This window comes from Rosa rugosa, chromosome 3 (assembly GCF_958449725.1).
Source record: "Rosa rugosa chromosome 3, drRosRugo1.1, whole genome shotgun sequence".
NCBI classification, from domain to species: Eukaryota; Viridiplantae; Streptophyta; class Magnoliopsida; order Rosales; family Rosaceae; genus Rosa; species Rosa rugosa.
Genome location: NC_084822.1, coordinates 46,863,323 through 46,889,699, shown reverse-complemented (window position 1 = coordinate 46,889,699; position 26,377 = coordinate 46,863,323). Strand labels below are relative to the sequence as shown.

The following is a 26,377-nucleotide window of genomic DNA, read 5'->3' as shown; positions in this document are numbered from 1 at the left end:
TCTCGATCAGCTTGGGCGCTCCCTGGCGGCGGCTCAAGTTCACTTGCCCTCTGCAACCCTGGCGCTTCACGTAGACCAGCTCGTAGAAGTGAAGCACTTCCGCCACAGTAGGCCCCTCGCACCCGGACAACCGCCACAGTGAGTTCATCGCCAGCATCAACCGCCACATGTTGGGGCAAATCTGACCGAAGGCAAGGCCAAATTCGCACACCAGGATTTGGAGATTTTGCACCAGCAGGAGTGTCACTCCTTGGCGGAATATCGCCTCATGCACGGCCGCAAACCCCTCTGGGAGAATCGACGCCTTCTCATCCACCGTCGGCGGGCGCAACTTCACCGAGCCCTGCAACCGGAACGTCTTCTTCATTCGAGTGACGGCGGCGGAATTCATCCGCCCTCCTGCCTCGTCAACGGCGGTGCCATCCTGGAGGAACCACGCTGACTCAGCATTCTCCCCCGCTGTTTCTTCTTCCCCAGCGGAGCCGCTGGCAGCGCTATTGCTCGCCAATCGCTCGTCGCGCCTAGCTTTGGCAGCAGCGGCCTCACCCGCCCTAGAGCTCTCTGGACGTGGACCACGACCCATATCTACTTCCCAAGGTATGGTCTGTAGCGGCTCAACCTCTAGCGGTTCTGGCAGTGAGGTTCCTGCATGGGCAGATGGACGCAACGAGTCAATAAATATCTTGTCCGCCGCGCTGAACGACACGTCAGACCCGGAATCCTCACTGCTCGAAATTTCTATGACGTTAGCCATCCCAAACCCTAAAACCCACACCAGTTAGCACAAACACAGATCTAGCCTATCCTTGTATCAGTTTTAGCCAAGAACACCAACAACAGTTTACCCAGAAAACACTAAAACAAGAACAAACAACCCCCAAACAACTAACCCAGATTCGACCATCTAGTAAACCCATCCTCAAAACCCACTTTACATACTCAGAGTACGCCAAGAAAGAACAGAGCACTCCAAAACCAGAAAACCAACAGAAAAACCACACAGGAATTCAATGGAACAGGGACATGATTCAGAACACCAACCTCAACGACGAAATCTGTGGTGCGCTTGAAGCCGCTTGTCTTCACCGGCAGAGATCTCTTCCCCAAGATTCGATAACTCGGCAGATGGTCGTCTCCCGGAACTCTCTTCACAAATCACAGAGCTTGAAGACGACAACTCAGGTTTGAAGTTTTCACAAAGTGTCAAATCTCGCTGTGGTTCCCCCCCCTTTTATGTCAACATCAGCGCGTTCTAAGCCGTCCGCTCAAAAAACGACATCACACACCGGCCGTACACGTGGCGCACGTCTCCACTTACTCTCCGGATTAACCGAGGCGTCGCCTCGGTTACGGAATCCATAATGACTAGCATTAATGGCGAGAAGACGGCCAGGCTTAAGAGACAAGTCTTCGCACGCTAACCCCCTATGGGTTGGACACGTGTCACCCACATCAGACGAAGCGTCTAGTGGAAGTAACCACTTGGGATGAATTCACCAACCGTCCGAAGCCTCCGCTGAGCGAAACCCCGCCAGCGGAACTTCTCCCTTGTCATTTCTCAACAGACGAAGACTCCGCTGAGCGAAACCCCGTCAGCGGAACTTCTCCCTTGTCATTTCCCAACAGACGAAGCATCCGCTGAGCGAAACCCCGCCAGCGGAACTTCTCCCTTGTCATTTCCCAAGTGACGAAGCCTCCGCTGAGCGAAACCCCGCCAGCGGAACTTCTCCCTTGTCATTTCCCAAGTGACGAAGCCTCCGCTGAGCGAAACCCCGCCAGCGGAACTTCTCCCTTGTCATCTTCCAAGTGATGAAGTCTCCGCTGACTGCATCTCTGCCAGCGGAGCTTCACCCTTACCATCTGTCCAGCGGGGAACCTTCCGCTACAAAACCTCAAGCAGAACCTCTTGGTCATCTTGCAAACAGCGTATGATTGTTCAGAGCAATACCGCTCAATAACATACCGCTAAGCACGTCTACTGGACGCTGCTTCCTGCTACACTCAGCGGGGGGACATCCGCCAGCGGCGGATCCCGAGGCTACACCTCACTCTGACAACGACCGCCACACGGCGTTATGGTCAGACGGTCCCTACGGGACACGGGGACTTGTCAACAGTCTACGACGGCCCTGATCAGGCACGTTGACCCCCGTCACTCGGGTACTAAGATTGGGTTCGCTACCCAACACCCTCTGCTCCGTGCAGCTCCCCCTCAACAAACAATTTGCCGACCATCCGGAGGTCAACCTTGGCCGAGGAGTGGGGGACTCCCTGTGTAATACCCCGAAAAATCCAAATTAAATTCCATGGATTTTTAGAAACGATTTCACGATAGTGGGAGCGAGTACGAAGCTTGGAGAAGTTGTGGAATTAGTTCGAACGATTTTATTTTCGAAAACGAACGTTTTTTTTAGGGGGTCGAGAAAGTTGACTTTTTATACGTTCAAAATTTGGGAACACTTCCATCATGAAAGTTGTAGAGCTTGTCGATACGATCGCGTGCATATGTGGAACGCAATATTCGGAGTTCGTATGAATAAGTTATGAATATTTGAAAATTGGGAATTTTCTATAAATATGGAAATTTTCTGATTTTTCATTAAGGACGAAAGTTTGCAATTTTGCGGAATAGTCCCTCTGGTCTCTCTCTCTCGGCCTCAGACCCGCCGGGTTTCCGCCGACCCGACCCGGCCGGAAAGGGCACTTCCCGGCATCCTCCGGCCACGACCCGGCCCTCTCCGGACTCGCCGTGCCACGCCCAACCGCCTGGTGGCCTCCCCTTGCACCGACGCTGCCCCCAGAAGGAGATCGGGGCTCCCCAGCCACCGATCGGTGACCCGGCCGGATTTCAAGTTTTCCGGCGTTCCCTCGGCCGATCCTTCCCATTTTCGTGATGTCCTCTTCATGCTGATCATCCCCATATAGGCCTAGCATGACGATTTTGGGTGTAGAGCGTTTGATCAAGGTTTGACTTTTTCGACGGTCTGATTCAATCTGGAATCAGATCAGACGCTCCGGATTAATCCAACTTCAAAGCTTTATCTAGGACGATCTAGGCCAAACCAGACTTAGCTCCAGGTATGGAAGTCGATCACCCTTTCATTTTGAACAAGTTTGTAGTTGGTCGCTTTGCCATCGGAGGTGGTTGACCCGGAGTTGACCGCCGCGTTGACCGCCCACTGACCACCGCTTGTGGCGGCGCGCCAGACCATATTTCGAGTTTTCATTATCTAGGCGATGATCTATGCATCCATACGAGCGTTTTGATATATAACATGGTCATGTTAGAAAAAGTTGATAAATAGTGGATTTACGTTTTTACGTTACTATTTACGGTTTTTACGTTTTATCTTCGGTTTACGATCTGCGAAGATCAGACCATTGGTTTTGCTTCAAATTTAGATATGTTGATCGTATGACTGTACCGATGACTTTGTGAGGTCACGGGCGAAGATCCGACCGTTGGATCTTCGTATAATTGTAAAACAGTAATTCGGAAGGCGATTCGTGAGAATCTGACCGTCGGATTTTCATATAAATTTATGGAGATATTAGTAAGGGCGATTCAGGAAGATCAGACCGTTGGATCTTCGTGATAATTTTGGAGGATGGTCCTAAAGGCGATCCGTGAGGATCCGACCGTTGGATCATCATTAAATTCAGATCCGACCGTTGGTTCATCGTTTAATTTGAATCCGACCGTTGGATCATCATTATATTCAGATCTGACTGTTGGATCGTCGTTTAAATTCGTTTATGAGTTGTTGGCTAAGTTAAGATCATTATTGGATTAGGTGATCGATGGATTGATTTGGTGGACGATTCGGATTGATATATTTGGCTTTTTAGAAGACGCAGCTGGATTAGAGGTGTGTAAACCTCACGTGGTTCATATTACGAACCGAATAAATTTAATTACTTTATTTTTATCGCAATTGTGTGAAAATATTTGTGGAATAAATATTTGTTTTAAATCATATGGACTTGATCAACTACGGTCCATAGGTAAGTAAAATGATTTTATTGTACAAATGAATTTCACGGTTTTTATGCTTGAACTATAGTTGGTATTAGTGGTCATCCCTGAGCGGATGATTACGTATATATATATTTACGTGGAATATATATATTGGTTGATGTGTGATTGGTGTGATGAAATGATTGAGAATGGATTGGATATTATTCAAGCTATTAATCTCGCATTTTAATTGTTGATTAATGAAATGTTGATCATGTGGTGTGAAAGCTATTTTATATGCACACTTGTGATTATGTAGAAATTATTTTAAGAAATAAAGATTTATCTTGAAATAATATGTCTCTTTATGTGGGTGTACATATACATATATACGATCTATAAATCATAAAGATTGTATTTTGTGAATTTGATTATGTTTGAGAAGTACAATTGTGAAGCCGAGTGATTTCTACAACCCCGTGCTTAAATGAATTACTGGTAAATGTGTTTTGGTGTTATGAGACGTTAAGCCTGGGCCCTAGTCCCTATAGATAGTGCACTATTATACTCTTAGGAAAGAGGTGTTCTCCTTGAGTATACATACTTTGGATTTGTCCTCTGTATGCTACGGCTTACCCGTGCTTTGGGTATAGTAGACATACCCTAGTACGTGGATTTGTGATTTGTTACCAGTCAACCTGGCTTACCCGTATTTTGGGTATAGTAGACATACCCTAGTACGTGGATTTGTGATTTGTTACCAGTTAATCCGAAAATTCACTAAAAAGAGAAGTGTGCTTATATTATCCTGATCAAATATCTATCTGTGATATATTGCTAATATGTGAAGGTGTTAGTGAAAAGAGAATCAAGCATGCTTTGCTTTAATGTTATTTCACATATTAATGTTGCAATAGTTGTTGGTTGTGATCAGTCAAATGTTGAGTTTTAAAAGAGAGTATCGAGAATATACTTGCTTTTATGTTTATGTGATTTTTGGAGTTACCTTGTGAGTGTGTTGATTGTTTACTTGAGTTATAATAAATATAATTGAATAAATCAACAGTTCTTTCTTGTTTACTCATACGGGCTGTCAAAAGCTCACCGGGTTTTGTGTTGTTGCAACTCCCGGTACACTTTTCAAATTGTGTAGCGGGTAGTCTTACAGGTCAGGAGAATCAGGGCAGTGATCGTGCGGTTTAGAGTATTAGTATTAGATTTATAACATTTGTTTTGTGAGGAGAATTGTGCTCTCTTGAGCTTTATAATTTGTTTTGGTGAGAGTGTATTGTAATAAGTAGCTTGAGGATTTGGTTTATGTAATTATCGAGAGGTGTAATGTACAGTTGATTTTGAGAAAAAAATTCTGAGATTATAAACAGGGTATTTGAGGTTCATGCTTCGAATATGAATTACTTAAATTCAGAATTCGGGGTGTGACACCCTCGGGGGCCTAGCAGGGGCCCACCCGAAAGGGTATAAAGCGTTTGCTCATTAAATCCATGGTTGACAACGCACTGACGCTAATTATGCTCTTGCAAGTCTAGCGGAAGAAAACGCTTCAAACCGCCGAACAACTCCCCAACCAAGATTGCCCTCCTTGACTGGGGACTTGGGGGACTTGTACATACATGTACATTTGCAAGCATAATTAGCTATAATGGGCCACGCTCATTGTACCGCCAAATGTACTAATTCCAACCAAAGGAATGACATGCAGGTATACCGCTGTTGACACCCAAAAATCCAGCTAACATGCCCAATTCATGCTTTAAGCCCAATTCATATTTCGAGGCAAATTACACCCGCAAACATCACGCTACGCACGTGGACCCAAGCCACATTCACGCACTTGGGGCTTACAAGAATGGGTGTGGTGTGGAAGGTAACAGAATTGCATGAGGCCCGTTATTAGTTTTAGGCTCGTTGATAATTTTGGACTTGGGACCAAAATTCATGCCCAACGGCCTAACTCTTAATATGGGTAAGTGAAGAAGAGAGAGAGCCCAAAAACCCAAGCCCAAATCCTTTAGAAACAAACAAAATAGTAAATGCACATAACATAATCCCATAATCCCATAATCCTTTAGAAACAAACATAGGATTCTTGATCCTAGCCGCATAACATAATCCCATAATCCCAGCAGCACATAATCCCAGCAACACAGCAGAAATCTTGGGATTGCAATCCTAGCAGCAAATCCTGCCTAAATTATGGCAGAAAATCTGCCCAAAATCTCATAGCCCTAGACACAACTTGACAAACCAAAACACATTGCAAAATCCAGTACATGCATTTAACCCAAGCCATCTCTTTACCCAGCAGTAAAGACCTTCCACCGAGATTCCTTTGGCTGCTGGAATTGTATATAAATAGCTATGTTACTAACCAAGCAGGGGCAGGACAGAGTGTGCTAGCAAGCTCCCTAGCACTCTTCTTCTCTCATGCTTGCTCTCTCCCACATCCATCCATAGTTTTCCATCCTTTCAAACTCACATTCTATCCAAACCCCCTTATCTCACAAACCTCAACCAGTATACAACACTGCTGGAACCTCTTCTTCTCAAACTCATGCTTTTCTAGCTCCCACGCCACACGCATCTTGCCAAGCCTCTTTTGAAATGATCAATTCACTGCCATGCATATATATAGGAACTGCCGGGAAGAACACAACAGAAACCTTCCTAGGATTTTTAATCCTTCGAAGTTTGCTGGGCCTAGTCTTCGCTAACTCAGACAAAGGGGCAAAGTTTTGGGTCCTTACCCATGAATATCCACTGCCGTACAACTCCGATCAAAGTGCCCCCTACAACCGCCAGGCGGGCTACAACCTCAGCGTCGGATTACCCCCAGATCACCGCCGACGGGCCGCCACGCGCCGCGCCAAGATAGCATCAGAAGCTTCTGAAACTGGGAACTAAAGCACATCAGTCCCACATCGAAAACAAGGAGGAGGTCAGCCTCCTCCTCACCTATAAAAGGTTCTCTCTTCTCTCCTCATTAATTACGCATTCAATACTTACCTACTGTTACTTTGTCAACATAAATACATTGACTAACTTAGGCATCGGAGAGTTGAAGACCGCCCGGTGCGGTCTCCCTCTGACGCCCTTTGTATTTTACTTGACAGGTAGCGGAAACTTTGAGTATATCACAAGTATCGATCCGCCCACCGGATCAACGTTAACAAAGGTTCAGCTACCGCCGAACTTTTAGACATTAACATGCCTTTTCAGTAGGGTCCCTAACCTTCGGAGGTGTGTCATCCAATGCCGCTGGGGCGAGTTGAATCTCCCCTTCTTCCTCTTCTTGGTCAGAGAACTCCTCGTTAACAATTTCTAAGGTCGCGACTCGAGCATAGGCCTCTTTTTCACCAAGTACGAGGGTAGCCTCTCGTACAGAGAATGGAAGGCCTCTATCCCTTCCTTTGGAAGGTTGTGAGCCCCGGAAAAATATAGTGGAGATCGTACGAGAAATTATTTTACGATCTCGGTAATCATCAAATTGCTCGAGAATATTTTCAGAAATTTTCACAAAATGAGATCCTCGATTTAAGGATTGAGTAATAAAGTACACGACACGACGAGTTCGTGGAAATTTTCGGGAGATTTTTCGGATACTCGAGCTATTTACCGTGATTTTCTGAAGTTTAGAGATTTTAGAAAATAAAAAGAAAACCAACGGTGCAATCAAGGCCGTCCATTAGCCACCGCTTGATCACAGCCGTCCTAAAACAAATAAAGGAGTTTATAAATGGGCCTGGGATCAGAGGAGTGATCCAGAAATCTCAAGAGAGAGATGGGAGCTTCTGACCTGAAAGAGAGAGAGACGACCGGGAAGGGAAACCCGACCGGAACTCTCACCTCCGGCCACCGATCAACGACGCAAGACCACTATTCTCTTCCTCTCATCGTCGTCGTCACGCCTGTGGCCTCAGATCGTCCATGCACGGACTGTGGAGAGGATTCGAAGCTTGAAAGGTTTGAACTTTCCGGCGATGTTTCTGCAATTTCCGGCGATCTTCGGGGCTGTGTGAGGTAGGAAAACTAACCCTCTCTTCACGCTCTACGTGCTGGTCTAACTGGTTCTCGAATTCGATTAAGTTTTGATGAATTTGTGTTTTGGGTCAGTTCGGGTATCGACAGAACCGCCATCCATGGCGGCGATTCCAGGCTTCTAGTTTCGTTTCTGGCGTCTTGGAAAACTAGTTGAGGTCCGGGGAAGCTTGGTTCCTTGAGGTCCGGGGAAAACTCGAATTTATTTGTTCATGAAGTTGGGAATTTGTTATAACATTGGTTTGCATAAGCATTTTGTAAAAATGATAGTGAATAAAGAAAAGAAATGTGTATATATTGGGTGGCCTTAGTAAAATTGTGGTGCACCTAATATATCGAGTCGATATCACAACTTTAAGTAATTGTTTGGTAATTTGAGTTAATTATCGAACTAGTCTCGATTGGTCAAACCATGGTCAAAATTGGTCAATCCTGGTCAAACCAGGAAAAGTTGGTTTGGACGATTTATTATTGCTCAATGAGATATTAACCATCGAAATGTCGGAATCTAGGACTCCAGTTACCCAAGGAACGGAAGGTTCGCGACTCTCGGAGTACGTGAGAGAAAGCATCGGAATCCAGGTAGGGGATTCAGGACCCTCCTCGATTAGCGATTTTCTTATATTGTTATTAAATGATGCACGTTAGTTGGTATGGTTTGGTCATGTTCAAATGCAATGCATACTAACCAAACCATGTGAGAAATGTGATGGCTTGAGAGCGAAGGGTGGCTCTGACTTCTTTGGGTTCGATCCCCAAAACCTCCGGAGGGTTAGCTACACCGGTCGGACGGTGCACGATGACAATGACGACCCGATCCGTGTGTGTAGCTAGGTAGCGGACGCTCTCGCTACGCTTACCTGGTGATAAATTAAATTGAGGTAAGGTCGTGTAGTGGGTCTATGGGACCGGCCATCAGGTAATATTTGGATTTGGCGCCGTAGTTATTTAAGCATCATGCATCAGTTTTCTTTTAAACACTTGGTTTAAGCATGTTTTCATACTGAGGCCTCAATAATTTATTTATCGTTTTTTAAGTCTAGTCGAGACAGAGTTCCTGTTGAGCAGCGAGGACGAAAGCTCACCCCTACAACAGTGTGGATGCAGGTACTGTGCACTGGTGACGGGACAATAGCGGAAGGAGCTGGGTGTGCGAAACAAGTTTGGTAAATCGTCGTTTGAACCTTATTCTAAATTCTATTTCTCGAACTTCGTATTCCGAGACTTGATAATAGTTAGCCTTGTGTCAATGTTGGTTGAGTTCTCATTTCCTTGAAGTTCGTACCTCTTGTGTGAGAACTCATTTCAAGTTCTAGACGAATGAAATAAATTTTAGCAACTCAAGGATTTTCACCTCAAAAATATTTGTAGCTTCCGCTGTGTTTTTACAAAAAGTTTTTCAAACAAAGTGCCTAGCGGTTCTCTAGAATGTAATCGAGCGTTCGGTTTATGTTTTAGAGACTCGCGGCACTGTGACGTGCTTAAGCTGGTGAGGTGCAGCTTGGGGCGTTACAAAGGTCGTGATCCATTAATATTTCAAAGTATTGGGCACAGCGTGGCCAGGCCTTTTCAAATCTTCTTTCACGAGCGTGAGCCCCCATTGTGCCAATTCAGAGGCCGTCACCCCTATGGGGCGACCCTTGTTGTCGATGTCACTGACTTGCAATGGAGTAATGGGTTCCAAGTAGTACCTGGCATCTACATAATTCGCGTAGACAGGGAATGGGCGAGGATCAGCCTGAATCACCTCAGCCTTGTCAGTAACCCTGTTCCACATAATCAGTTCCTGGTGGAGAGTAGACAGAACACAATAGCTCCGGTGAATCCAGTCCCTGCCTAGAATGGCGCTGTAGGCTGCGTAGCAATCTGTCACAAAGAAAGCATAAACCCCCTCTGCGGGACCGACCTTGATACGCAAGAACAGTAGGCCCAAAGTCTTCGTTACAGTTCCCGTGAAGTTTTTAAGCGTGAGAGACGTGGACTGGATATTCTCTTTCTTGATTCCTAATAGCTGCATGGTCCTTGTAGTAATGACATTGACCGCGGCTCCAGTATCGACCATGATTTTGCTAACCTTGGTGTTGTCAATCTCTGCCGTGATATACAAAGGCCTCATGTGCTGTACCATAGCAGGAGTTGGTCTTGTGAAGCTCATGAAGAGACCCTTGCTATTAGCATCCTCAGTCTCAAGGAACACTGCATCTTCCAGAGGTGTTGTCGCTGTTGAGGTAATCTGCAGAGGTTGTTCGCTCCATTCTTCAACTTTTACTCACTCCTGCGCGGCGACTGGCAGAGCATATTTCGCGAGAAGCACATAAACCATGTTGTAGGAGGTGTCAACCACTTCTGTCTCGTCCATGTCATCTTCAAGGTTGAGCTTAGGTTCATCAACTGGGATTTTGGTGTTGAATTGTTTAGCCACCAAGGCAACCAATGACTCTGCTGCAAGGCCCTTCACCTCATCTTGCTTGTGTTCCTGTATTGCGATGACTTGTCTTGGTGGGTCTGGCTTCTGTTTTTCTACTGGAACTTCTCTTGGGGTCGTGACCACCACACTCTGTACTTTCTTGCGCCTCCACTGTAAGGACTCTGAAGTGTTGTCCTTGCCCCCCCAGTCTCTCAAAAATTGATGTTTTGGCATCAGGCTCTTCGCGAAACAACCTGCGCCAGACACTTGGTCGCCCAGTTGGCGAACTTTCCTTTCCAACTGGCAGTGGTGTCCTTTCTTTAGTAACCCTGCAGAAAACACTGGGCTTGGACGCCACTGACGCCGAGCCTGCTTGTTTCTGAAAACTACGGGGAGCCACCAATGGCTTAGCGGCTAGCGCCTTCATCTCCTTCTGATATTGTTCAGAAGATTTGACGAATTGCGAAGGCTTGATCAGGCCCTGATCCAGAGCCTCTAGCGTTCGCTTGACCACTCCAAACTTGCGCTGCAGCTTCCTTTTCATGGAAGGACTGATTTCTACCTCCTTCCCTTTTTCTCTGGTATACCACTTGCCCTCCTTGATAGAGGAGGTTGAAGAAGGCGGTATATAGGGTTTGGTCAATATATCTTTGCGCTCGTTCCCAGCCTTCTCATCTTGTTTCTGATCGGCCGCGGCCACTTTCAATTTCCTGAACAAGTTGGAATCCCTTGGGGATAGCGGTGACTCTATCCTATCTCTTGCTCTTGGGCTGGAAGGCTGGTAATTTAGCGATGGCGAAGCCCACTTGATTGGTAGGAAGGAACCAAAATGAAATGTCTTCTCGACCTCTTCATGTGACACTTGGATGCCACATTCCTCCTTGCATCGCGAGCATAGGACCACTGGTGAGGCTTCGCTGACAGGTTTGGCCTTCTTCTTTGCTGGGACCTCGTCCTCTTCGTTGTTCTCTTCTTGACCCCTAGTGGTCAAGTCTAGGGTTGGCTTCCTCTGGCTCTTCTTGGTCCAAGTCACATCAACCATATTGACCCCGGTGTTAGGAAAGGGGTTCAAATCTACCAGTGCTGCTGCGGTCGCTGGAGTTTCCACCTGAAAATTACCATTATTGAGCCATACCTAAATTTGGTCCTTCAGCTTCACACAGTCAGCTGTGTTATGATTCCACAGGTTGTGAAATTTGCAGTACTTTTTCCCTTTCAGCTAATCTGGTCGAGGGAAGGGTCCAAAATCTGTCTTCACCATCTTCGCAGCGATCATCTCATCTAAGATCTCATGCAAATTATTGGCATCATATGTATACGTCACGAACTCAGGTTTGGTGAAGGCTACGGACTTGAGCTTGACAGGTTCCTTAGTTATTTTCAATTGTTTCAAGGCCGAGTTCTTTCTTCCAGTCAACTCAAATGCAGAGATCTCATTCTCCTCTTCCTGGAAAACCTCTTCACCTCCGTGGTAGTAGGGATCATAGGTGGCCGGCTGGTAGTTCAACGCAGCCACTGTACGGTGTTTTCCCGGAATGTATGTCCCTTTGGATGCATTCTTCCTAGCATCTATTTCTCTGAATAGATGCTCGAAGCTGCCAACTTCAGTGATAAGGTCTCCCATTGACTGGATCATGCTGCCATGCTGCTTCTTTCGCTGACGTGGCTCTAAGCCCTTGATTGCCAACTTGACGAGTTCTCGTTCTGGCATAACCATGTTCAGCTTAGCTTTCTGAATCTGGAACCTCTAGAGATAAGCTACGGCAGATTCTGTCGGCTGTTGAGCCATTTGGGTAAGGGAGGCAGATTCTGTCGGCTCTCGTTCTGGCATAACCATGTTCAGCTTAGCTTTCTGAATCTGGAACCTCTAGAGATAAGCTACGGCAGATTCTGTCGGCTGTTGAGCCATTTGGGTAAGGAAGGCCAGATCTACTTCAGGTTCTATTGCTCCGAAGGTTTCCCTAAAGAGCTTTTCCATCGCGGGCCATTTCGCGACTGACCCTGGCCTGAGTTTAGAGAACCAGGTGAAGGCGGCACCTGATAGAGAAGTGCCAAAGATCTTGCACTTAAGACTGTCATCATTCTGGTATTGGCCGCATTGCACCTTGAACCTGGCCAAATGGGTTGCCGCATTCTCGGTGTCTTCCCCTGAAAAAGTAGAAAATATGATATTTTTATAGCCTCTGAGGAAAGGCGCTAGCATTATATGTGGCGGGAAAGGCCCCTCATACACCTCATCCAGGTGGGCCCTAGGGTTAGCCAACCTGATCATCTCCTCAACCTCTTCGCGACTCACATAATCTGGGCCAGGAGGAAGAGGTGTCGCCACAGTTTGGCGAGCGGTCTGTAGGGGTACAGCTTGGCTAGCAGTCGCTGTTCCTTCCCCAAGGCGAATGGTCCGGGGAGTAGTGGACTGTTGAAGAGTAAATGCTGGTGTGGTCACATCTTTTACCAGAGCTGTTATTTTGATCGGATTGCCTGTCTGGTCAATACCATAGTAATTCCCTGGGAGCTCTTTGTAAACATTTTCTGCCCCATCACTATCGTATTGAGTAAACACAACAGGATCAGCGAGAGTACCATCACCGAATTTCAGAGTTCTACTTTTCTGCGTGACCGGTGGGGTGGTCTTGTTCCAGCCAATAACAAGGGCTTTTTCTTTACTCTTTGCCGACGCGGCAATAGCGGTTGCAGAGGGCATAGCGGTGCTACTGCTAGCCTTCTCTTGAGCATTCGGTGGTATATACTTGCCGGATCCAGAAGGCTGACCAAGAGAACCAAGGATGGCATTGGGATCTCCCAATGCTTTATTCATAACCTCTTTGGCTTGGTTCAACTCAGCTCTCTGCATGGCAACTTGGGTCACAATGTTGGAACCCTCTTTGAGCATAGCCGCGATGTCGGCCGCAGTATCCTTGCTTTGGGTGTTAACAGCACTCAGAAGCTCCTGGTAATGTGTGAGATTATTATCAGCGATCTTATCGGCATGCACCTTGGCCTCATCGGCAAGATGTTATGCATGCTCTTTAGCCTCCTGGGCATTCTGATTCATTCGCTGATCAAAGTCGCGAAGGCGCTGTTCCGTCCTCGCGATCGAAGAAGCCAACTGCCTCCGATAGTTGTCGCTATTGATCGTAAGGATGCGGAGTTGTTCGTCAACGCTAGCATCCTCTGGGATGATGAGGGCTTCGAACTCGCCAGTTTCAGTTGTTTCGCCAACCGCAATAGCCATGGTAGTCGCGGGAGCATTGACCACCTCACTCGTTAAAACAGTAGCTGAATTCTCGCCCTCAGTAGCAGGCAGCTGATTTCCTCCTTGCTCAGTTGACATGTCAGGTGTTGGCGAATTGAGAGAAAATCTTTGAATCACTTGTTCGTCCGAAAGACCACGACAGTCTGCACGAGGGTGCGGCCTGTAACTGGAGGTCTTATGTTTCGGGCAGTTAACGTAAACCTTTTGGTAAGGGTTTGCGCTTGACTTCCCAATGGTGGCAGTTGCGAAGAAACGCTATGCATGTCCCACTGGGCGTGCCAAAATGTTTGGCTCCAAACCAGTCTGGTTACAAATAGTCTCTTTTGAGCGTGCGCAGGCGTGCCAGCACCGTGGGGTGCAGTCGTCGGGGAGTAGTCCTTTGACCTGACTTCTTGATCAAACGATGTGGACGAGGGGAGCACCAACCTCGTCACAAGGTTCTTTTCTCTGTCTTTCGGAAAAGGACTTCTTGCCTTACGGGGAAGGACTTGTGGTGTGATCTCTTCGCGTCACCGAATCGATACTCAACGTTGTAGGTTGAGCAGAGCAATCACCGGGAAGTTTGGAGAAAGCACGGGTTTGCTAAAGCATATCTTTAGCTTCGCTGGGTTGCGAGGGCATTACCCTTGCTTCGCTGGTTTCTAACTAGGTTGAAAGATAGGTTTGCTCCGGAGAGGCTTTGATAATCTATGCGATTGATTGAAGAGTTGTTGTTTTTTTGTCCTTGAAACCTGGTATATATACCCTAGGGTTTCGACTGTTCCTTGCCATAGAAGGATTATTGATTGAAGTTTCCTATTCAATCTCCGCTACTTGATTCCAATAAGGGCTCGTTTTCCTTATGGATCTCGGAATGGGTGAAGCTATAACCCAAACCCAAGTAGACTTAATTTTGGGCCGCAGGTATCGGCCCGCTATGCTAAATCCCCTAAAGGGATCTTGCCAAAATTACTTTTGGGCTCAAACATTCTTAACTAATATTGATTTGTACTAACAGATTTCACAATAATTCTTCTCCTACATAAATTAATTGTTATTATTTTGTTGGTCTCTACCAGTACATAAATTAATTATTATTTTGCTAGATATAAGTTTCAACGCACTCGAGTTTATTGTTTCTCTTTACTGAAATAATGCTATTTACATAATTAATAGCATAAATACATAAAGGATCTTCTGCTCCATGAATCGGAAGACACTTGAGCGTTTGGGTATCAAGGTTATAGGAAACTATACGTCGATCAACATTCACCATAAGAATCTCGTTACTTTTCCAAAATACTAACGGAATATCAACTTCTATAGGTTTGATAGTGAAGTATTTTGTCCATGAACCTTTCAAAAAATCAGAGTCTTCATTTAGCCATAAATCGAAACATTTAGGAGCTTCTTCTCTATGGGTGATAAGAAGAAGGGATTCTTTCCACACAGCAAGATTACAGTAAATTCCAAATGCAGCCTCCGGTAGATATATCAAATAAAATAGCTCATCACTCATGTCGAATGCAAATAAGACGTACTGTAGCTCTCTCGTAATATAACTAAACCCACTCCAATAATAAATTCCCTTAAAGTGCATATGTAAAGAACGTGGGCTGCTGATAGTTCCCAGTACAAATGCCTTGATCTCTATCCAACAATCTGCACCTAAGGTGTACACCTCTGCTCTTGGAGGATGTGACGAAGAAAAATCGACAATTCTAACAACCTTGTAAACCTTTGCTTTGGAATCATAGCCAAATCCCACGTTACATTCATGTACATAATCATCTTCATCTTTGGGGGGGAGATGAATACAGGATTTTGGAAGATGATTGAATTCCTTGATTGAAGGGTTGCATAAAGCAATATCCCTATCATTGCAAAGAAATGAACTAAGACAAATAATCCCATCACAATGACCTGCAATATAAAAATTATAGGAATTTCTACATAGAGGAAAAGGAACAATAAGGTCGTCCTCAATAATACAATAAAGCTCTTGGTCATCACCATCAAGATTGTCGCAAAGAGTTAGTGATGAAAGCAAAATTTGCTTCTTATCATAGTGTCCATCCCCAAGGATAGTAGAAATTTCATTCCTATCTGTAATGCTACTATCCTTAAGAACAGTATGCTTGGCAATGATGCAAGTGGAAGAGGTGAATTTGTTGTTCATGGAATTAAAAAGATTCTGGGCCACGAAGCTTGGACTATTTATAAGATTGTACCACGACTTACGAATGCATTTGAATCGCATCAATGCTTTAGATGGTAATCTCGACAGGAATTGTGCGACCATCTCTTCCACCAATTTGGAAGACTGCGCCATTTCTCCTCCGTTTTCCTCTTTTCCTCTTTCTACTTTCACTTATAGTTTAGTACAATATGTAAAGAGAAAGAAATAGATAATCCGATAAATAGATGAGAAAAAAGACAAAATTGAGGCGGGTCAAGTCCCAATTAAGCCAAGGCTGGGAGAGAGAGGAGGAGGCATATGCTCTGACCCAATCTTGGGGTCAGAAAATTCTAATATGGAAGGCCAAAATACATTGAGGGTGAGAACTAACCAAAATAAATAAATAAATAATATTTCAAGTTTCACCTCATTTTGCAGCCACACAACACTTGCAGAGTTGCCTATTTTTATATGAGGCCTCCAATGACGGACGTACAAATAGACTTAAGTCTAGCCAACAATTTTGACTACAAAGATCAATAAGGAAACGATATTGAATACCAACGAGCCAAATCAGGAGAAGTTAAGCCTACATTTATCAAAGCATCCGTAACTTTATTTTTTTCCCGTATCTGCTTCATTGATTACATCATAGATGGAATTATGCAATGAATCAATTTAGTGCTATGTATTTAGGTGTATCTTATTTTTTTAATTAAAATTGATCATACCAACGATGTTTACTCAAAACAGAACTAAGATAAACATCTACATGGATAATAATGAATACAACATTTCTATCCTCTTATCATTTGATGACATCATATGATGTCATCTACGTGCAAACTCGGTCTTAAATATAAAAGTTGAGGAGTGTGAGCTTGTCTTCTACATGGTATTCACCAAGGTTAGTTGGCAATATGTATTGAAAGCGACTCTGTCATTTTGATAGCTGCTCTCAAAAGTGTGGAAAAGAATTTCTCAGTGGTAAGTCAGGTTTTAGATGATTATAAAGATTATATGACTGCTTTTCAATTAGTTAGAATCCAGCATGTTTTCCATGAAGCAAATTGTGTTGCAGATAGACACGCTCACCTTGCTAGTTTGTTTTCTATTGATGATTTATGGTTAGATGAGACTCCTATCCAAAGTTACTTCCTTTGTTGAACCATTCTTCCAAACTTGAAATATTCCAAAGTTACTTCCTTTGTTGAATTTGATCTTGCAAATAAGATTGTTATTTAAATCAAACATAATTCATTGCTCAGTTCTTTGTGGAATCATTATCAAGGTATTAGATTTTTTTATATTTGTGATAACTTTGTTCTTTAATATTATTGATATTGAGTTCATTTATAAAAAATTCAAAATCGTTGAGTTGAATGTTGGTATATATACCTCCCAGACACAAATATCAGAAGCACAAGGCTCATCTACCTACAAAAGAGTAACAAGGATACTCCCAGACGGGGGTCGCGATACCCTTTAGGGTGGTATCGGGAACCCAAACATCCCACATTGGAAGCAAGGGAACCACATCCCTCTAAATCCTCTACAAGTAGGTCATCTCCAACACCCTAAAGAGGTAACTGTTTACTATCGCTTTCCATTATCTTTGCCTTATAATGATACTGATTTAGGCATCGGAGCGTCGAAGGCCGGCATAGCCGGTCTTCCCTTTGACCTTTGTTTGTTTTACAGATAAACGAGACCGAGAGCGATAGTAGCACGACATCCGTGATTCTGATGGATTAGGCCACACCCATCTATTCAACAGAAAAATTTGGTGCTAGAAGGATTTCCCTCGGATCCTTGCTGGCAGGACACCACACTTTACCAATGACTAACGGCACCCCCAACACAAATGACGAGGATTGGCCATGCGAGGTCTATCGCACCCTCGACTTCCTCAACCCCAGCAGAGGGACCTCCATGGTCATGGCGGCAACTACAAACCCTGCCACGGCACTCTAGATTGGCCCTGGAGCGAGCACAGGCAGAGGCTGAACGCCAGGCTCGCAAATAGATGGATAATATGGCAAAACAAAACAGCATCCTCTGAGAAGCACTTCAACTGACGATAGCCAACAACAAGGTGCTAGACATAGCCCACCAGCACTTCAACTGATATTTAGGCTTACAATATGTGTGCACAGGTGATTCCTAACCCAACTAAAGACCTAAGTCACTTAACCCTAGCTAACCGAGTAACCTCTCAGTCTCAACGACTTAGCCTCTCTTCGACTCACTCTCTCTCTCGGCCACCATTTTTGTTGAACCGCCGACCCACCCTATCACCGCTTCTACCGCTGACCCACCCTTGCCGGTTCGATCTCTCTGACCCACTGTAAGTAAAACCTTCTCTTTGTACTTCATTATTGGGATTGAATTCGAAACCACCTCTTCCAATATCCCAAATTGATGCGATTTCCTTTCAATCTTTCATGGCCGTGACTCCGTGAGAAGATTGGTATGCGAGGAACATCTGCTATCAATTTTGGCTGCGGGGATTCGGGGAAGGTCAAGGTTTGCACCGTCTCCTATCACCTGGAAGGTCTACAGCGCCGTTATCCGACGTGGAGGACAACACCACCACCGTGGTACGCATAGCTCCAATCTCTCCCTCTTTCTATAAATCTTGCTCCTTTTTTTTTTTTTTTTTTTTTTTTTTGTAATTGTTGGTCATGTTTTTGAATGGCTGGTCACATTTTTGAATTGCTGCTGGTCATGTTTTCGAATTGCAGGGAACAAGCCTTATGTCCAAGCTCAATGAACTCACTGTTGGAAGATACTGAAATTCAGCTGCTGGAATGAATGAACTCAATTAAGGAGCTGCAGCCTAGAATTCAGTGGATCTGTCCATTTGCAATTTTAATCCATTGTTGCTGGTTATGTTTACTTTAGCATTCTACAATGTTTGGAACTTGTTTTTTACTTTATTTGGGAGTTGGGACTATTTGATTATGAAGTTGTTTATTTGAAACTTGGAAGATTTTAATATGCAATTTATTATGTTGAAATGTGGATCTTGTTCAGTTGGACTTTGAATTGTTGGAATGTGAAAAACTGGAAGCTTGGAACTTGTTTTTGTTCATTTTGTTTCACTTGAATTGTTGGAATGTGGAAAACTGGAAGTTTGGAAAACTTGTTCTTGTTCATTTTGTTTCACTTTATTAGTTAGCTGTTTTTTTTTTCTTCCCTCTAATCAGGTTTTTGGGCCCGAAAGCCCGGAAAACCCAGCCCGTAAAAATCGGTCCGGGCCGGACTCGGTCCTAAAAATAAAAACTCATTAATTGGGCCTGGCCAGAAAAAAAATGGTCATAACCCGGGCCCATCAAATTTTACACGGGCTCGGCCCGATCCCAGCCCTAGTTTCTATGAGCCAAAAATAAGTGTTTCTGAGAACGCGAAATGGATATTGCAAATTTATTATTTTATATTGTTCGTGCTTTAAAGTTACTTAAGATATTGATTGATTTCACATAATAACCTAAAAGACTGTCAAGGAAACCAAAATCCGTCATAGCATTCGAAGGTGGATTTTGGTTGACTGACGCAATCGATCACAGTAATCCCGTTGTGTGCATAGCAAATGACAATCTCTTTCAAGAGAGACTTACTGGCATTACTATGAGATTGTTCACAACGGAGGAGGGGTTTCTTTTCAGTTGCAGTTACTCCTTGAATGAGTTGTTCTATATCTGTGACGTTCTGTTGTCTCGGTGTCTGTTTGATAAGGCTATCCAAGGTGTTTGTCAGGTTGGTTTCTTTCCACATGTTGTATGACCGCTCGAAGTATTGTGCTTGGTCGTATGTCTGCAAGGAACATGTGCCATGCTTGTCCCATTGTTTCTTCCAAAAAAAATTATCATTTGCATTTTTCACATCGGGCCAAGAGGTGCTCAGCTTGCTTACCAAATTCGAATTAGTGAGTATCTAGGTAAAAATAAATAAATAAATAAATAAAATAAAAAATGGAAGAAGTAGAAATAACACACTAAATACATTGTGAAAAGATAAGTAAAAAATTGATTAAGAGCAAGTCAATGCATTACCGCAGCCTTAAATGAGTTGGTCTGATTGGTAAGACAAGTCGGTTGATTTTTCACATACGTTTTATTATTTGGCCAAAGGCCATGGATCGTGAAGCGTGATAACCCCGATCTGTTGCAGCCAGACGTGTCACAGACGGCCGGTGGCCATTGTTGTACAAATTTAAAATGATCATATGAACCTAGAGACATTATTGTGTTGAAAAAAAAAAACAAAAAAAAAAAACAGAAAGGAAGAATGTCAAAACTTATATAAGAGCAGCTGATTAGATTCAATAACATATTACCAATCTGCACTTATTTCACCAACTACTAGATCGGTAACCACACAGTCACAAACCGTGGAAAAGTACGTAATGATCGAGAGATTATTCAGAGCACCGCCGTGCACTTGCACCAACATAAATGAATGGTTAGATTGCATTAAATACACTTTTTGTTTATTAAAAATAAAGTTGATAATAAATATCAAGGGTTGAGATTATTTTATAAGGGTTGGGTCACACTACACCAAAAACGTTAACACACAACACTTTTTGCACAACGAAAAAAAAAAAAGTGTTGTGTGATGAAGAAAAGTGAATCACACAACACATTTAGTAAACTTACGTTGTATAAGGTGGTTAAAATTCTGAAGTTTTTGTTTAGAAGGTCATTGCACAACGGTTACAAGAATAATCTGTTGTGTGAATGAAAAAAAAACAGCGGCAAATTTCCCTCTTGGCCTAACTCAAATTTGGCTCCAAATTGGTACTCCAAAGGACAACAGAATAGTTATATCTGTTGTATGAGTGTAGCTTGCAAAATATCATACAACAGTTTTTTACTTTGTGTTGTCCAAGTAATGAAGATATATACTGGCAAAATTTCAATGCATCCAAAATGTCATTCATTCCCCCAAAATGAACAGACTTTGATCGAAATGTAAGTTACATATATGTACTCCTACAACGTAATTTCTTATTTATGTTGTCTAAATGAGAGATACCTATCCCTAGCGCCAAAACTGGTACTATGATTGCACATAGGCGGGAACTATCCCTCCTTGCTCCCTCATCTCAAATTTAAATTATGTATAATCAGACAACATAACTTCACATACGTGTTGTCTGATTCATGAATACTTTTAAAAACCAAACCCCCGCGCCGTGATAGCTATTATCTCCCACTTGCACAAAATAACACTTCAACAAAATAACAAATAACCTTTTCTTCGAGCATCTCTCCTCAAAACATCATCTCCTCTCGCGTTTTACTGTCCCTTTTCCTAGATTGCTCCTCTCCCTATTGTCTCCGCAATCCCTTCCTCCATCTACATCATGATCTTCGCCTACACGCATCACCGCCAAGATTAGGGTTCTATTATCTCGACTCAGCCATCACTCAATTCCATTTGTGAAGAAATAGGGTTCTGCGTATTAGGAACTGGGAAGAAGGAGGAGGTTATTCAATCCGCTGAAGATTAGGGTTCTTCGATCTCTAGGTTTACAACGTCAATTTGGGGATTTGTGGGCTACTCGATTTGGGGGTTTCACAGCTACTCGATTTGGGGTTTTACGGCTCTTCGTCCTCTCTTCGATTTGGGATTTCTGGGCTTGTGTTGGTCTTCGAATGAGAAAGGTAATGGAGCCTGGGCTTTCGTCTGGGCGGTTTGGCGGCAAGGCGACTAGGCGGGTTTTTTTTTTTTTTTTTTTCCTTTTCGCGACATCTAAAACGGCCTAAACCATTCGATCCCCAAATCAATGAGATATTGAGACCTAATCTGCCTAAACCATTCGATCCCCAAAACTCCTATTCGCTCTCCGGTCTCTCCCTACCAAGCCACCGCGCCTCTGCATCCCTCGTCCACGCCTTCACCGCAGCTCCCCCGAACCACCGCAGCTCTCCCCAAGCCACCGCAGCTCCAGTGCTTTATCTCGGCGGCTTCAGACTCGCTTTGTAATGCGCGCCGCCTTCAATCTCTAACTCTGTAAGTCCCTCTATTCCCTTGAATTGGATGTTTGAGTTTCTCATTTCTGTTCAAGCTCTGATTGTTTGGTAGGGACTAGGGAGACAAAGTTAATAATCGACTGTTTTGACTAGAAGCTTGCTAGCTAAGTGTTCTGTAATCTCACCAATTTCATTAGAGATTCAAGTTTTGATCGAATTTTAGTGATTGATTGTGAATGTTGGATGATCAGGACTCGTTCACGCGGTGCGTTAAGTCGAATCCTCTGGAGCCGTGGAATTGGAATATCTATTTGTTCCCCTTGTGGTGTTTCGGAGTGGTGATTTTATTTTATTTTCATGGTTTAGAAAATGAATTTAGTAGTGTTACCATATTTTTTCTTGTACATCAATGAATCTTTTGTAAAAGTGGCCAAGTGAAGAGCCAGGTTTTGGCCTTTTGGATCTATGCTATTTTTGTTTACCACAAATAATAACAGTCAGGAATGGGAAAAATCTAAGTTCGCATTTTGCATATAATAAATGGAGTCCTTATGATTTTTATTTTCTTGGAGAAAGATGAAATCAAACTGATTATTATCTCTGTTTATGCCTCACATGAAGGATTGTTGCAAAAAACTATTTTGGAGAGTGTGGGATGTATCTGGTTCAATCGTTCAGAATCAAAGGATCGGGAAATTGTTGCAAAGAAGTAAGTATAAAAAGAAAGAGCATGCTGGATTTCTGTATTAAGTTGTTGCCCATGTTGTTGGTATATGAATTTGTTTCTATTAAGAAGTTCTTGGTCTTTGTCGTTTGATCTAACTTTTTCTTTTATTTGTTTATATGTTTAGGGTGCATTTGAGCTTGGCTGCTCAGTTTGCCCTGTCGCAATTAAGTACAATAAAATTTTCGTTGATGCATTCTGGAACAGCAGAAAGTAAGCTTGAATTCTGACAGACTAATATAATATGCACTCAGACTTAATTATTTACTTGGAGAATGGGTTTGTTCCTTGACATATCTTTCTTATTATGACCAAGAAAGTTGTCTACTCATATCTACTCTGAAACTAGTATAATGGAAAGCATGAAGTGTTTCAATGCCAGTAAACACAATCGTTATAGTCCAATCCTTGTGAGCTGGCCATTGATGGTGCTCTTTGATATTTTTTTGCTTTAGATCCATGATTTGGAAGCCTTTAGCAATGCTTGGGCTGTTGTTATGCTGTCCATGGTACCGTAAGGGTTTATATAATATGGTTTTGTTGCAGGCAGTCCTTCACAATGCATCTGCTACAGCTTATGACATCATGGGCTGTTGTTTGTGATGTGTGGTATTTGGAGCCCGAAAATATGAAGCCTGGGGAGACTGCCATTGAATTTGCAGAGAGGTAACTAGTCTTTCCTGGGCTTGTATTAAGAACAAAGTGCCTTGCCCCAGGTCGGTCTGATCTTGTTTGATCTCCACCATTTTGGATACTTCATTGCAGGGTCAGGGACATAATTTCTGTTCGAGCAGGACTTAAGAAGGTCCCGTTATTTCAGGCTATGGAGTATTTATTAGTGTGTAGGGAGCAAGGAGGTAGTTCTTCACCAAGAGAGTTCTACAACTTTTTGACTAAATTTCAAAAGGCATCTAGGTAATGCATTTTTTCTCTACAATTCTGTCTTGAAAGCTCATTTGAATAATATATATATATATATATATATATATATATATATATATATATCTGTAAAAAAAGCCATAAGCCAACTTTTTGGACATGCTCAATAAATATTGCTAATACCTTTTATAAAAGCAACATCTGATAAAACCATTGGGTTAGGGGGAACAAAGAGACATTTTGCAAATATCTTTTAGGAGTTATCCATGTGAATTTACTTGGTAAAAGATCAAGTAATACAAGAAAGAAAAGTACACGAGTGCCACCATCCTCAGCATTAGTACTTGTTGCTTTCAAATTTGTTCCAAAGGGTAGCATTCTCATTTTGTTACAGACATCTTCAAATGTTTGACGGTATCTCGTTTCTTTTCCAAAACGAAGTTAACATTTAACTTGCATGATTGTGTAGAAAACCTGGTGCTGCATGGAGATTTAATAGTCCCTGTGTCCTGTTTAGTGTTTACATGTTTCTTACTCATTACATTCAAATTTTAAAACCCAGAATTTGTTAATTCTCTGCAGAAATTTTGCAAAACGGCAATTGACATGGTTTCGTAACGAGCATATCTATCACTGGTTTGACGCTTCCAAACCCTTGGTATGCTCTCCAATTTGTTTGCATTATTTGCTAGAGATGTAGGTAACTCTCCCCTCAGCTTTATGTATTATTTCTCACACTATTTCTTTGCACCTGAGAATGGTTAGACATATTAGCTTTAGCAATTTTTTTTTTGTCATTAATCAGTATGGGCATCTGGAATTGTTAAATTATGCTCATGTAAATTTTGTGTACTCATCTCACACTGGACAAGTTTTGTAGGATACTGTTCTAAACTTTATTTGTGATGCATACCATGACAAAAGTGGAAATTGGGTTGTGCCTGAATCACTGCAAATGAAGAAAGAATTGTCAAGCCGCTGAGAAGTGTCTGAACTAAAGAGCAACCGAACTAAGAACATGTATAGTATATGAACATTGAATGGTTTTAGTTATTGTTGAGTTGGCAAAAAGGGCTAATATATAGTTTTGTTTATATGCAATCGTGCAGGCATTTTATCAGACATGAAGATTGTTCAGATATTCTAGACTGGATACAGAGAACACAAGGCTGAAACAATGAATTGTCATTTAATATTCACTTCCTTGGTGCTTGATTTTTGCCAAAGCATCTGATATGATCAGACAGAACTATACTTGAGTAGGGATAATCTTCTCCTTACCGGCCAAAAAATCTCATCACAGAGTTTGTTTCTTTGGATAGGTTAGCTTTTAAGGCTCCAGCTTACTGCAGCTTTTATGTTGAGTCCTATAATTCTTTTCTTGAGATGATGTCCCAAGTAGATGGGCACGCACTATAATTCATTTCTTGTTTAAAATGTTGGCTTCAATGATTGGGAAATACACCCTTTTTTGCTCTTGTATTGGTTAGATTTCTCATTTGATAGTTTGCAATGGTTGTATTTAACGACATACTGTTCGTTTGGTAAATGGACCAAATGAATGCACAATCTAATTCAGGAATGGGATGTTCAAATGATTGCACAACAGATTAGATATAATGATCACTGCCTGTTGTCTGAATGGCCAAAAATGGGACTTAAATCATTGCAATCAATCATATCACACATCGGTTTTTAACGAATCAATGTCTTCTAATTTATACTCAGACAATAGAATTAATTGAACTCTGTTGTCCTAAAAGTTATCAGACAACGGCTCACTCTACAACGGTTACACTTCAAATCACACAACGGTTTTCTGCCGTTGTCTGATAACAAAATTGGTGTAGTGTCACTTGCACCGTCGGTGCATAGAATAATTTCCACCTTTTCTAATATCAAGTTTTATTTCTTTGGCATCCCCTTTTCTTTGAGTTTATGAATGGATTAATTTTAGTCTTTTTTTTTTTTTTTTTTGCCATTCTTGTTTGTCTGAAACATTTTTTTTCTTCTTCTCATCTTTGCACTTTTTTTGTAATCCATTTGAGATTCTACAATATATTGGATACTAATATAGTGGTAAAAAAAAAATAGTAATAACGGAGTGACTAAAGTGAACAACGGAGTTAAAGTTGAGTGATCAAAATAATATATTTAAAAAGTTTGTGATCAAAATGTCGAACATGTAAAAGTTGAGTAAATGTCGAACATGTTTTTGTGTGGCCAAAAACTCTTCCATTCCACATTAGTCACATCCATTGTTGCCAAAAGAGAGGTCCAAGCCATTGAAAGACGAGTCACTCATACTTGTGCATATTCAAATTTTGATCTACATAGAAAGTCAGTTTTTTCATCTTTTGTAATTTGTATTGCTCTGATGAGCAGTGTAATTTACTGAGATTATGTGGTGTAACTCATGAAATTTTTACAATGAATCTAATAGTAATTGAGTATAATTTGATCAATTACTAACCATGTGAACATTCATGATGCTTTAGAATACGGTGCTTTTTTAGCGGCTACGGGTCAAGGTGGAATCGGGGCAATCATCAGAGATGAGTTTGGTGTGTGTTTAGCTGCAATTGCACGTCCTTTTCCCCGGGTTAGATCTGCATTCCATATGGAGTGTGAGGCTATGAGAGCAGGACACCTTCTAATTATTCACCAAGGCATGACAAAGGTCGACATTGAGACCGATTGTGGTTCGGTGGTTAATGCACTTAATGGAAGCATGGAGCATTTCTCTGAGGTAGGTTGCATTGTTGAAGATTGTAAAGCATACCTGAATGATATTCCTTCTTTTTCTTTACAACCTATTTATCGTGAAGCAAATGGTGTAGCCCATAGATTGGCGCATCTTGCTAGTGTTTCTTACTTAGATGATTATTGGTTAGATAAGACTCCTGTGATTATCCAGAATGTACTCTATGAGGATTCTTGTACTAGTACTCGAGATGTAGG

At 42.6% G+C, this 26,377-nt stretch overlaps 3 protein-coding genes across 4 annotated transcripts; 1 reads left to right on the top strand and 2 right to left on the bottom strand.

Moving 5' to 3' along the window:
- Positions 1-14,672: 14,672 nt before the first annotated feature.
- LOC133741070 (F-box protein CPR1-like) lies at positions 14,673-16,154 on the bottom strand. Of its 2 annotated transcripts, XM_062169002.1 has the most exons (2): positions 15,895-16,154; positions 14,673-15,527 (listed from the first exon to the last, which is right to left on the bottom strand). In XM_062169002.1, exons 1-2 carry the CDS (start codon positions 15,900-15,902, stop codon positions 14,756-14,758), a joined length of 780 nt encoding a protein of 259 aa, XP_062024986.1. In that variant the 5' UTR covers positions 15,903-16,154; the 3' UTR covers positions 14,673-14,755. The 2 variants fall into 2 exon arrangements, with proteins under 2 accessions (XP_062024986.1, XP_062024985.1); XM_062169001.1 differs by having other exon boundaries at positions 14,673-16,154.
- A 3,179-nt stretch (positions 16,155-19,333) lies between these two features.
- LOC133737840 (ribonuclease MC-like) lies at positions 19,334-20,076 on the bottom strand. The gene is made up of 2 exons (XM_062165324.1): positions 19,888-20,076; positions 19,334-19,768 (listed from the first exon to the last, which is right to left on the bottom strand). Exons 1-2 carry the CDS (start codon positions 20,074-20,076, stop codon positions 19,334-19,336), a joined length of 624 nt encoding a protein of 207 aa, XP_062021308.1.
- A 2,392-nt stretch (positions 20,077-22,468) lies between these two features.
- LOC133737839 (uncharacterized) lies at positions 22,469-24,990 on the top strand. Its single transcript, XM_062165323.1, has 7 exons — positions 22,469-22,522; positions 22,665-22,750; positions 23,084-23,203; positions 23,303-23,452; positions 23,999-24,074; positions 24,297-24,436; positions 24,526-24,990. The coding sequence occupies exons 1-6, from the start codon at positions 22,469-22,471 to the stop codon at positions 24,396-24,398; spliced, it is 588 nt and encodes a 195-aa protein (XP_062021307.1). The 3' UTR covers positions 24,399-24,436; positions 24,526-24,990.
- Positions 24,991-26,377: the final 1,387 nt, after the last annotated feature.

Excerpts from the sequence above, each read along its gene's own strand:
- LOC133737840 (XM_062165324.1), bottom strand. The coding sequence starts at position 20,076 with ATGTCTCTAGGTTCATATGATCATTTTAAATTTGTACAACAATGGCCA. Across the intron at positions 19,769-19,887 it reads CCAACTCATTTAAGGCTGCG|ATACTCACTAATTCGAATTT; the intron begins GTAATGCATTGA and ends ATTTTTACCTAG.
- LOC133741070 (XM_062169001.1), bottom strand. The coding sequence starts at position 15,985 with ATGGCGCAGTCTTCCAAATTGGTGGAAGAGATGGTCGCACAATTCCTG.
- LOC133737839 (XM_062165323.1), top strand. The coding sequence starts at position 22,469 with ATGTATCTGGTTCAATCGTTCAGAATCAAAGGATCGGGAAATTGTTGC. Across the intron at positions 22,523-22,664 it reads CGGGAAATTGTTGCAAAGAA|GGTGCATTTGAGCTTGGCTG; the intron begins GTAAGTATAAAA and ends TTATATGTTTAG. Across the intron at positions 22,751-23,083 it reads GCATTCTGGAACAGCAGAAA|GCAGTCCTTCACAATGCATC; the intron begins GTAAGCTTGAAT and ends GTTTTGTTGCAG.